This window comes from Leptonychotes weddellii, chromosome 10, assembly GCF_054177405.1.
Source record: "Leptonychotes weddellii isolate Sample4059 chromosome 10, ASM5417740v2, whole genome shotgun sequence".
Lineage (NCBI taxonomy): Eukaryota > Metazoa > Chordata > Mammalia > Carnivora > Phocidae > Leptonychotes > Leptonychotes weddellii.
This window is the reverse complement of record NC_138378.1, coordinates 246,204-257,249: the sequence shown is the minus strand read 5'-3', so window position 1 is coordinate 257,249 and position 11,046 is coordinate 246,204. Positions and strand designations below refer to the sequence as shown.

Genomic DNA, 11,046 nt, shown 5'->3' with positions numbered 1-11,046 from the left:
GCGAGCGGGGGTCCTCCGCGGGGAAGAATTCCCACCCCGAGCTTTACCACAAACTCAGCCGCACAAAGCCCCTGGAAAAAAATCAATAAACATTTATTTGATACAGTCATATTTAATACATACAGTTGATGGCCCACCCCCACGCCACTGTGGGCCGGGGAGGCGGGGACGAGGACCGGGGACAGATGGTCACAAGGTGGGCAGGGCCCGAGCTCACCGTCAAAACATCTTGCAAATAAACACTTTGTAGATAGAATATATATGTATATATATGGTTACAAGTGATAGCTGGAACCTCTCTTTCAAAATGCACTTATGTACGGAGAACTGGCATTAAAAAACCCAAACCAAGAAACCCAAAGCACAGGATGTGTGGTTGCCGGGCCAGAGGTGCTGGCCAGGCCCCCGAACCCCAGGCCTCCAGGGCAAGCCACCTGGGGCCCACCGAACTGGACACACCGGGACAGCCCTGCCCTCCGCAGATCAGGGTGCACCCGTTCTCTCCCTTCTGAACCGGAGGGACAGGATGGGGGCTACGGCTGGGAGGGCCACTGGTCACACCAGGATGCACCCTCATCTGCCTTTGCACAAGCAAATAAAGTGCATCCTATTTTTGTGTGAAGTGTCAGCCCCTTGAGTCGGCCCTTTCCTGTTCTCAGGGCAGGGTGGGGGAGGGGGTGGGCGGGGCCAGAGGTAGATCTTCAGAAAGGGACCTGGCATTGTGCCCTGGGCTTGGGTCTTGGGCAGGGTCCGTGCCCATCATGCCCCGGGGGGTCTGCCACGCCAGTCCCTCTCATTGAAGGTGTCAATCAAGGCCAGGTGGTTACCTGGCTGAACGCCCACCAGAGTGGGAGATGGGCAGATCCTGCTGAGCCCCCCAGAGCTCTGCCCCCTTTGGAGGAGGGCTCTGCCGACCAGCTCACCACTGCCACTCACCAGAGCATGGGAAGCAGGAAAGGAAGAAGGGAGAGAGGGGTCCGACCCAACAGCCACGTTTGGCAGCAGCTCCCCACACCCACTTTAAAGACAAAGAAGGGGGTTAAAGTGCTAAACATCAAGTTACCCAGGACCCCACCTCTTCCCACACATCTCGGCGGGGTTCCCAAACCAGGGACCATCTGTGGACTTCAGGGGGCGACCTGGAAACTCACCCCCCAGCAAAAAACCAGCCCCCCACTCCCCAAGGGCCAAGTACCTGAGAGGCTGGGGCGGACGGCCGTCCCCAGCAGAGGTGTTGAGGTCCAACCTCCTCCAGCCACTGGTGACAAGGACAAAATGCACCTAGGGCTCCTGCCAGCCCTGCCCAAGGCTGCCCCTAAAGTGGCTGCCTGACCCCAGCTCTGCCCCCACCAGCTGTACACCATAGTGACACCCAGAACATGGAAAAGAAAACCCTTCTGCCCATGCAGTCCAAAGCCCTGCCCACACTGCCCTCCCTTGACCTTTGACACTGGATCACACCCATCTGCCCATGCCTCTACCCTTTGATCAAATCAAGGTGTGTGTGACTGGGGGTAGCCCATGTCTCTACACCCCCTCCCTACCACATCAGGCCAGGATTGCCCAAGTCAGTGCCTTTTGGCCAAAGGAAGAAGCTGGAGACAGGCAGCACGACGTGCCCCAGAGGCCCCCCTGGAACCTGTCTCCTTACTGCAGAGCTAGGAGAGCTGAGCCCGACTGGGAGCCTCTCCTCTCCTGGGACTAGATGAGGACGGGAGCTGGGGGTGGGGGGGGCAGAGAGGTGCCCAGTCAGCACTGCCTCCCTGAGCAGGGGAGAGACACCCTCTCAGTCCCCAGATCCACCGTCGGCACCAGGAAACCCTTAGCACCAAAATGTCAGATTGTTGTGTTTTTGTATAAAAAACAGAATAAAAAAAAGGTTGTTACTTGTCACAGCAACAAGACTGGCATCCACTACACCCAGGAGACACACGCACACAGGCAAATATCAAAATTCACATCGTCCAGGATCGGCAAGACCGAGCCCTCAGCCCACCCCCGCCCCCCAGTGGGAAACAGCCTCTGTCCAAACCCAGGGGCTCTGAGGATCCCCCTCCTCCCTACACTGCCAAAGTTGGAAGGTGGGGCCCAGGGAGGAGACCAGAGGCAGTGTGGCCGCCTCCTCTGGGTGCCCTGAGCTCCAGCCTGAACCCTAGCCAACCTGCAGACCTAGCCATCCCCTTCGGGGCCCAACACAGAGCTGCAGAGCTGCCACCAACACAATGTGACCTTGGCCAAGCTCCCTCCCTGGCCTTTAGCTCTCCTATCAAAAGACCACACAACCAGAAACAAAAGGGCAGGTAAAAAAGGGGGGATGGGGACTCCCATGGGAGCCTAGCTACAAGCCAACCCAGACCAGCAGACAGAAGGCTGATTCCCACAGGGATTACTCCTCAGGGCTGGGCCCCAGTTCCCCACCCCACATGCCTGTGGGCCCCAGGCTGACCCCAGAGCCTAGATTGGCCCATCTCTAACCCATTGGACTTGCCCCAACCTAGAGCAGTGGCATTAGCGAAGCTGGAGATTGGAGGCAAAGCTGTGCTCCACCGTGGCCCCCTCACCCCCTGCTCCTGCAGCCCTGCAGGTCAGACCAGAACCCTCCCCTCGCCCCAGGCAGGGAGCACCCATGGAGATGGGATGGCAGAGAGTCCACCCACCATGACGGACAGGGGCCAGTGGGGCAGGGGCCCAAGCACAGCGAGGGTTGCACAGGCAGGGGAGGGCAGGCCTGGAGAGGTAGAGAACAGAAGCAGAGGACCCAGAGGCGGAAGGACAAGGGAGGCCATGGTGGGGCAGGCTGTCAGGTCAGCACGGTAGCAGTCAGACTCAGGGTCTGTCCTGGGAGGTAGCTGGGGGTGCTGGGGTCCAGTGTCGGGTGGAGAGGTGAGGCTGCTCAGGTGCCCTCATCAGCCCAGAACCATGGGTCACCAAGGACCCCCAAGCCTTGGGCCTGAGAAAGCAGACGGGGCATGGAGCTCACACGGTGAAGGCCCTTTGCCTGCCCTGCACCGCCCCGTGGCCCTGAGGCCTAAGCTGCAGACCCTCCTCCTGCCCACCCGGGGCCCCCGACTCTGCCAGGCCTGTGAATGTCCCTGCACACTACTGGGCGTCTGTTACTGCCACAGGCCCTCCCCCAAGGGACCCCCAGCCCTGTGTGCCCTCCACAGCCTGCACCGGGGGGGGGCCACCTTCAGGTAGGAGAGAGGGGCTGGCTGCCTCCACTGGACAGATGAACAGGCAGGGGTGGGGGATGGAGAACTGGAGAGCAGAAGGTGCTGGAGCCAGCTACCCCCGCCCTCAACAGAGTGGACCTGGTGTCCAGTGTGGGGGCCAGGCCCCACCCACCTGCCAGCCACCACGCTCACTTCTCAGGGGCCTTGCTGGCTCCCATCTTCCGGCCAGTGGAGCCCCGGGCCCCCTTGTCTCTGCCTCCTGGCGGCCAGTCGTCCCGACAGGGGGGCATCTTGGGCGCGGGCTCCTCAGGGGTCCGCTCCTTGGGCTTTCGGCCTCGCTTCTTTCCGCCCGCCAGACTCTTCTTCTCCTCCTTCTTGGGTGCCAGTGAGTCCTGGCTCCTGTGTTTGGGAAGTGGGTCTGCCGAAGTACGAAACCAGTTCTGGAAAGAAAATATACAGTGCAGACCCTGGGGCAGGAGGTGCTGGGCACTGGGGCTAGGCAGGCCACTGCGCTAAGGTGGCTGAGTGGCACCCAAGCTTCTCTGCTCCTCCAGGGAAGCCAGAAGCCCCGCTGAAGGGAAACCAGCAGATCTCTCAACTTTGGCTGCTCACTCCAAGGCCATACAAGCGTCACCCTCCCACCCCCCCACACCCCGCACTCCCGCCCAGGCCCAGCAGGGCGCTCAGCCCATCCCACCTCTGCATGGGTCTTGAGGATGTGATATTTGACGCCACTCTCAGAGCTGAACTCCTTCGGACACAGCAGACAACAATACTTCCCCACCAGGTGGTCTCCCTGCAAGGCATAGGGCGGGCTGGCCCCCAGAGGTTGGACCCCACCCCCACCCCTTGGAAGACCTGAAGCACCAGCTCCAACCAGGGCACCTGCCTCTCTGCCTGCATGTGTGCCCAACCTCTGGTTGGGGCAGCCACAGCTCATCTGGCTGGGTGCTCAACAGGTGGGCTTCCGGGACCCATGAGGCTTCTCTGTGGCAGGACCTCGGAGTTGCCCCCACTACGGGAAGGTAAGGGACACAGGGAGGATGGGAAGAGGCAGGTACCCCAGGGAAGGGTTGCAGCCTTTTCTTTTTTTTTTTTTTTATTTGAGAGAGAGAGAATGAGAGACAGAGAGCATGAGAGGCAGGAGGGTCAGAGGGAGAAGCAGAACCCCCCGCCGAGCAGGGAGCCCGATGCGGGACTCGATCCCGGGACTCCAGGATCATGACCCGAGCCAAAGGCAGTCGCCCAACCGACTGAGCCATCCAGGCGCCCTATTTATTTATTTTTTAAAAGATTTTATTTATTTGAGAGAGAGAGAATGAGAGAGAGAGAGCACATGAGAGGGGGGAGGGTCAGAGGGAGAAGCAGACCCCCTGCCGAGCAGGGAGCCCGATGCGGGACTCGATCCCGGGACTCCAGGATCATGACCTGAGCCGAAGGCAGTCGCTTAACCAACTGAGCCACCCAGGCGCCCGTTGCAGCCTTTTCTTGAGGGCCCTCACCCCCAGCCCACGTCAGTGTGCCCTCTTACACCCACACAGACAAGGAGCCCCTGTGGGCAGAACAACTTGGGGCTGACTGACTCACGGACAGGGCTGGAGTACCCTGGGCAGGGTTGGCCACCGGGCCCTGGCCAGTCCCTGTGCTTATGGAGGAGGCTGCCCCATGGGGGTGGGGTAGGGTCACACACACAACGCGTGGGGACCTCTAAGGGTTGGCTGGGAGTGCCGAGCACCCACCCCACCCTGACAAAGGGCCTGGGCACTGACCTTGCTGCAGCTAGCAAGATGCGCCTTAAGACCAGACACACTGGAGTAGATGGCTTCACAGCACTGGGGACAGGAGACAATCGTGAGAGAGAACCTCCCAGCAGATGCTCCCGACAAATACACACGCACCCCTTGCTCAGGGGATATGAGTGCAGGGCTTGGCCCCAGGAAGCTTGGGGTATGGGCAGGCTGGACCTCTCCATCTAAGGACCCTGCAGGGGCCCAGGGATCACAGGTAAGCTGGCCACTTGGAGGCCCCCTACCCAGGGCCATACCCGAGCTCCTTGTCCTTGAATCCCAGTGTCCCCACACCCACCCCACCAGCCTGCCCCAACTCACATCATTGGGGCAGTTGACATGGCCTTTCTCCTTGACTTCATTCTTCCATGCCTCCAGCAGCTGGGGGTTGAGCGTGGGGAGGCCTGGCCGAGTGTAGTTGAGCTGTAAAAACAGGTGCACACCGGGGTGAGCCCAGTGGGCCTGCGAAAGGGGAGCTCCCAAGTGCCAGGCCAGGGCTGAGCCCAGACACCCGCAACTGCTCTAAGGACCTCAAGTGCGCCCTCCACAAATTTGAACCTGGACAGTCAACCAATGGCCTAGGTCACAGGGGCAGGACCATCGCAAGGGACCCGGAGCTAAGTCACGTCCTCACCCGGGCAGTCTCAGGTACCAGGTCGTCCTTCACCCGCCGCTTGGTCCAGTCTCGAGCTAGTTCGTCCTCTGCAATCTCCTGCAGGTGGAATACGGCCACCTGGGCTGACGTGCGGCGGATGCGGCCGCTGGGGGTCCGCTCGACTCCCAGCAGGTCCTCAGTTTCAGGGGGCTTGTCCTCAGGCTCCTCAGGTGGCTGCAGAGCAGGGAGGCCAGAGTGATCCACAGGAGCCATGGGGCATATGGGCCATGAGTAGCAAACACGGAGGCACCTTGCGGGGAGGGTCCCAGGCTCACGACTCCTCATGCACTCGGCCCCCAGGAAGGGAGGACCCAGGCCACGGGCTGCTCACCGGGGCCGTGTGCTCCGAGCGCACGTGGTAATCGTGTCCGGCCTTGGAGCGGTAGGTCTTTCCACAGTGGGTGCAGGGGAAGGAGGGGCTGTCCGCCTCACATGGAGGCTTTCCACAGCGTCGCTGGTGGTACTGATAGCCCATGAGGCTGGAGAAGGCGGCCCCGCAGCCCTGGAGCCGGGCTTGGGTAAGTGGCCGGCAAGAGGCTGGGCCTCATCCCACACGTGTGCCCCACACCCTGCCATCCCACTGACCTCCTGAGGGCAGCGCAGCCTCCCCATCTGCTTCAGCACCTTGCGCAGCCGCTCCCGCTCCTCCTGCTCACTCCCCTCCGAGGCCTCAGCGTCAGAGGGCTGGGGGGCAGGCCCAGCCTTAAGATCCCCACCACCACAGGGCCCCACCCCGGCCCAGGGTCAGGGCCACAGATGTCCAAGGTCAGGCATGGGAGCCACTATGCTCTGCTGCCATGTGGTGATGAAAGGTCAGCGGGCAGGGCAGGGAGGGCGGGGGGGGACGGACTAGGAGGCCAGTGGTGGGCGGGTCAGGGCGTACCTTGGCGCTGTGTTCGGCCATGGTGTGATAGTTGAGGCCGGCCTTCGATTTGAACTGTTTCCGACAGTGCTGACACTTGAGAGCGTCCTGCAGCTGCAGACACGTCCCGGCCGTGAGACGCTGACTCTGAGCACCTCCCCACCCGGACCCCAGGACAGCTTTACCTTCTGACACACTTCCATGTGCTTCTTGAGCCCCACAAGGGTCTTTCGGGTGACCACGTTGCAGGTGGGGCAGACGGCCTCCCCCCGTTCATGGATGGCCCGCTGCCACTGCTCCTCAGGGCCACCTGTGGGGCAGGGCCAGGGCCTCAGGGACTGGTGGGGGCTCCCGGACGCCCTGGACGCCAAGCACAGGACCCACGGTCCACGCTCAGCCCCCAGTCCCTGTGGTCCAGGATCTGCCCCAGAGTTGAGATCTGTCCTGGGCCCCGCTTCCCGGCAGCCCCCCGACCTGGAGCTGGGTGGGCCGTGGGGGCCGGCACTTCCTTGCTGACAGTACTAGCCGGAGCCAGCACCTTCTTCCGCACATCCTCGGGGCCCGGCCCCTCCTGCTTCTTGGCGCGGTGCACACGGGATTTGTCCTCTGCCTTGGCTAGGCCTGCGTGCACATACACAGGAGGGCAGCTGTGAGCCGAGGGCGCAGTCACACTGTGCGTGCATCCAGCTCCAGATGCGCAACTGGCCAGGGCCCTACCTTTGAGTCCGAAGGTCCCTGAGATGGACGGCTGCTCCCCTGTAAACTTCTTGGGTGTTTTCTGTTTCCTTCCTGACTCGGGGGAGAGAAGACAGGGCCCGAGGTTCTGGTCAAATAACCATCGGGAAGCCTGGGCCAGCGGACAGCTACCCCACGCCAGCCACTGCCCCCCCACTCTCCTCTTACTGTGCTTTGTGCGCTCCGCTCCCTCCTCAGGTGGGGACACAGGGCCTGCGGCCCTCGGTGCTTCCTTGCTCCCCAAGAGCCTGCTGCCCAGGGAGAGGGGGCTGCCGCTGGGGTCTGTGCTCAGCTGGAAGGCCGAGCTGTGGCCCATGGTGGAGGGGCCATACTCCCCATTCTCGGGCCTCGCCTGCTTTGGCAGGATGGGGCAGGCATCCAGGCTGTCCGCTGCCCTGCAGGGAGCAGGCAGGTGAGGGGCAGGAGGGCCCACCTTGGGCCCTGTTACCACCTCCAACCCAGAAGGAGACCCCATACCTTTTCTTACCGCTGCTCCTCCCTGTGGCACGAGGAGCTTTGTTCTCAGACTTGGTCAGCAGCACCATTTTGCAAGGTGGTGTGTGCCTGCTGATGGCAATGGGCCTGCTGACCGTCACTGGCTTACTGACCACAATGGGCCTGCTGACCGTCACTGGCTTCGTGACTGGCACGGGTTTTGTAACTGTCACAAGCTTTGTCATCGGCACCGGTTTGTTGATGGTCACCGGTTTGGTAACCGGCACGGATTTGGTGACTGGCACTGGCTTATTGAGAGTCACTGCCTTGGTGACCGGCACAGACTTGGTGACTGGCATGGGTTTGGTGACCGGCACAGGCCTGCTGACCGTGACAGCCTTGGTGACCGGCACAGGCCTGCTGACCGTCACTGGCTTGGTGACCGGCACAGGCCTGCTGACCGTCACTGGCTTGCTGATGCCAATGGGTTTGCTGACACCCACAGGTTTGCCAATAGTGACAGGTTTGCTCACTCCAATGGGCTTGCTGACTCCAACGGGCCGGCTGATGGTGACCGGCCGGCTGACTGGCCCAGGCTTGGGGGCAGGCAGGGGTCGGTCCATGTGGTTCCAAATGCGGTGCTTCTCCAGCTGGGTCTTGGAGGTGAAGGCAGCCTCACAGAAGGGGCAGGGAAAGGTCAGCCTTTCTGGGATGGCGCCCTGAGAGGAAAGGGCAGACATGGGGAGGACAGCCTGAGGCCACTGCCCACACACACCCTACACAGGCAGGTGGGGCAAGGTGGGCCCCAGGCCTCTTCCTCCTCCCTGCCCCACCGCCCCTTACCCCTTGACACCGCTGGTAATGATACTTGAGCCCGTAGATGCTGGGGAATTCCAGCCAGCACCCTGAGTTTGGACACTTCACCCTTGAGTGTGCCTTGAATTCATCTTTCCACTGGTTCATCAGGGAGAGCTGGGCATGGAAAAGGCGAGGCTGCTGACCCCTCAGCCAGCTGGGCCTCTGCCAAGCCCAGCCCCAGACTCAGCACCCTCCCCAGGCCTGCAGGGCAGACAGGCAGCAAGAACCCCCGCACCTCAGGACGGCAGCAAGACTCAGGCCGCTCCAAGCAGCGACTGTGTACTACACCTGTTCTAAAGCCCCACAGACGTGGTCCACTAGGTCCCAGGCCACAACACGAAGCCTTAAAGCATGGAGCGACCCTCTGACGCAGGCTGGGAGGGCTTGGGGCTGGATGTATGGCAAGCTAGCTAAGGCAGGGCAGTGGTCATGACAGGCAGATCCCAGTGTGAGTCCCACCCCAGCCTTCAAGGAGCTCACAGGAATGTCTCGGAGGGCCTGGTTCTCAGCTTTCGGACGCCCCTTCTTCTTCCCTTCGGTCCTGTCACTGGCTGGACTTCCCGAGTCAAAGCAGAGTGGGGCCTGGCTGGGCACTGTCTGCCCACCCCGGGCCACCGGCATCCCTGCAACACATGATATGCCAAGACTTAGAAGCTTTGCTTCCCACGGCCTCGCCTGCCACCCAGGGGGCTGGTCAGGCCTGGAGTAAGCCCCACTTCCCCCATAGTGAAGCATGGGGAATGGGAGACTATGGTCAGCCTAGGACAAGAATCCAGGGCCCCAGGCTGCCCCCACCCTGGGAAGGCTTTCAAGAGCCCAGGCAGCCCAGGAGCCGGACCACTGGGGAGCTGGGAGCTGGGGAGGAGTCCCACACCCAGCACTGGCTGCCTGCGATGATTGCCTGGAGTTGACCTTGGCCTGACCTCTCTTACCCAACTTTGGTGGGTCGTGCAGCACAGGAAGTCGGACCTCATTCCGGCCTCCATCCTTCCCAGGTCCACTCTTGGTGGACCCTGGGAGCCGGCGGCCTCCTCCAACGCAGAAGGGATCAGTCATCTCTGCACAGCAAGTGGACAGACTTGTGAGGCCTAACCAGGCCTGAGCCAGGACTTGAAATGGGCTGTCCCTGAGCCCCACCCCCCGACAGGTCCCTCTCTGGCTCAGGAAAGGAGAGACTACCTGCCTATGTATTTGGCCACATGGGAAAATAGATGATGGAGGCTTCTGGTTTAGGAGAGGGGCTGCCCAGATGAGGTCCCCCCAGATTATACAGGAGACACAATTATCTTGGAAGCATCTAACCCTGTCCTGAAACCCTCATCAGCTCCCACAGACTTCTTCTGTCCCCAGACACACAGTCCCAAAGAGTGCCAAGAATCACACCTGCTACCGGGCTGGCGGGGGGGGGGGGCCCTAGAGAGGTGGAGTGTTCAGAAGGAAAGAGGTCAACAGCATCACTCCCAGAGGCCAATCATGACACCAATATGGCCGCTAGCTCACAGGCTGTGCTGGCCCAGGACCTTGGGACACCTTTCTCCATAGCCCCACCCAGACCAAAGGCAATGCCACCCTACCTGGGTGGGCATCCCTGGATCCTCCTCTCCAGGACACAGGTGGAAGATGGCCAAGATGGGCACTGAGGGCCCCTAGCCTACTCCCCAACTTAGCAAGTTCCCCAGGGGACATGGGCGGCTGATCAAGGACTGAGCACCCTACAAGCACCTGGTTCTGGTCCCCATGCCAGCTGAACCATCCTATCTGACCCTCTTCTCAGCCTTGTCTCCAGCAGGAATCCCTCAGCCAACCCTCTACCTGGCTGACCTCCTCCCCACCTCCACCCTCAAAAGCCTCTCTGTCCCCCACCTACAGGCCCACCAGCACCACTCCTCCAGAGACCACCAGCCACTGGCCACAAGGAATACCCCACTGCCCAAGGCTGGGTCTCCATAGGCCTGTTCTGCCGGGGGACCCCAGACCCTGAGAGCTGGGGGCAGGGACTCTGAGCTCAGCCCTCTGGATCCTCCCACAGGGACACCAAAGGCCACAGGAAAGGGGCTGGGGGCAGTTGTGTGGGCAGGGGGCACCTCCTCTGGTAGTTCCCAACTAACTTAGATCAGAAGAAATGTGGAGGGACTGCAGTGCCTAGAGGGGATCCAGAGGCTGAGGTCAAAGGTAAGGACAGTCACTGCCCGCTGCCAAGGGGGTGCCCGTATCCTAAGCCTGGGGGGAGGTACGGGTCTATGTGGGCCTAAACAAACTTCTCCGAAGTCCTCACGCAGAAACTTCTAAAGGAGACTGCCAGCATCAGTCACCCCAGCGCCAGGATGAATCCAACAGCCTGGGGTGTGGGTGCCTGCCAAGAACCCACTTTCCAATCTCTCTCCAGCTTGGGTGGAGAATCCAGAGCTGGGGGGTTGGGGCCAGGGCTGCCCTAGGAGGCTGACACCCTCTTTCCATCCAGGACCTGTCACTTGCACAACAGGAGGAAAAGAGATTCCACCCTGCCTGAGGGCCCAGCAGGGTCGCAGAGGTGGGACACTC

General features: G+C 61.4%; 1 protein-coding gene across 3 annotated transcripts in view; it reads right to left on the bottom strand.

The window, feature by feature from the left end:
• Positions 1 to 72: 72 nt before the first annotated feature.
• ZNF512B (zinc finger protein 512B) overlaps positions 73 to 11,046 on the bottom strand; it is an 11,819-nt gene continuing 845 nt past the window's right edge. Inside the window, exons 2-17 of one of the 3 annotated variants that reach the window (XM_081832356.1) lie at positions 9,438 to 9,563; positions 8,986 to 9,128; positions 8,491 to 8,619; positions 7,690 to 8,366; positions 7,381 to 7,607; positions 7,195 to 7,266; positions 6,952 to 7,098; positions 6,663 to 6,787; positions 6,499 to 6,591; positions 6,201 to 6,299; positions 5,947 to 6,117; positions 5,595 to 5,789; positions 5,282 to 5,383; positions 4,943 to 5,005; positions 3,871 to 3,969; positions 73 to 3,613 (exon numbers count right to left, since the gene is read on the bottom strand). In XM_081832356.1, the coding sequence (XP_081688482.1) occupies positions 3,362 to 3,613; positions 3,871 to 3,969; positions 4,943 to 5,005; positions 5,282 to 5,383; positions 5,595 to 5,789; positions 5,947 to 6,117; positions 6,201 to 6,299; positions 6,499 to 6,591; positions 6,663 to 6,787; positions 6,952 to 7,098; positions 7,195 to 7,266; positions 7,381 to 7,607; positions 7,690 to 8,366; positions 8,491 to 8,619; positions 8,986 to 9,128; positions 9,438 to 9,563 (2,720 nt within the window). In that variant the 3' untranslated portion in view covers positions 73 to 3,361. Of the gene's footprint in view, positions 3,614 to 3,870; positions 3,989 to 4,942; positions 5,006 to 5,281; positions 5,384 to 5,594; positions 5,790 to 5,946; positions 6,118 to 6,200; positions 6,300 to 6,498; positions 6,592 to 6,662; positions 6,788 to 6,951; positions 7,099 to 7,194; positions 7,267 to 7,380; positions 7,608 to 7,689; positions 8,367 to 8,490; positions 8,620 to 8,985; positions 9,129 to 9,437; positions 9,564 to 11,046 lie in introns of all 3 variants that reach the window. The other 2 variants (XM_081832358.1, XM_081832357.1) reach the window with 2 other exon arrangements.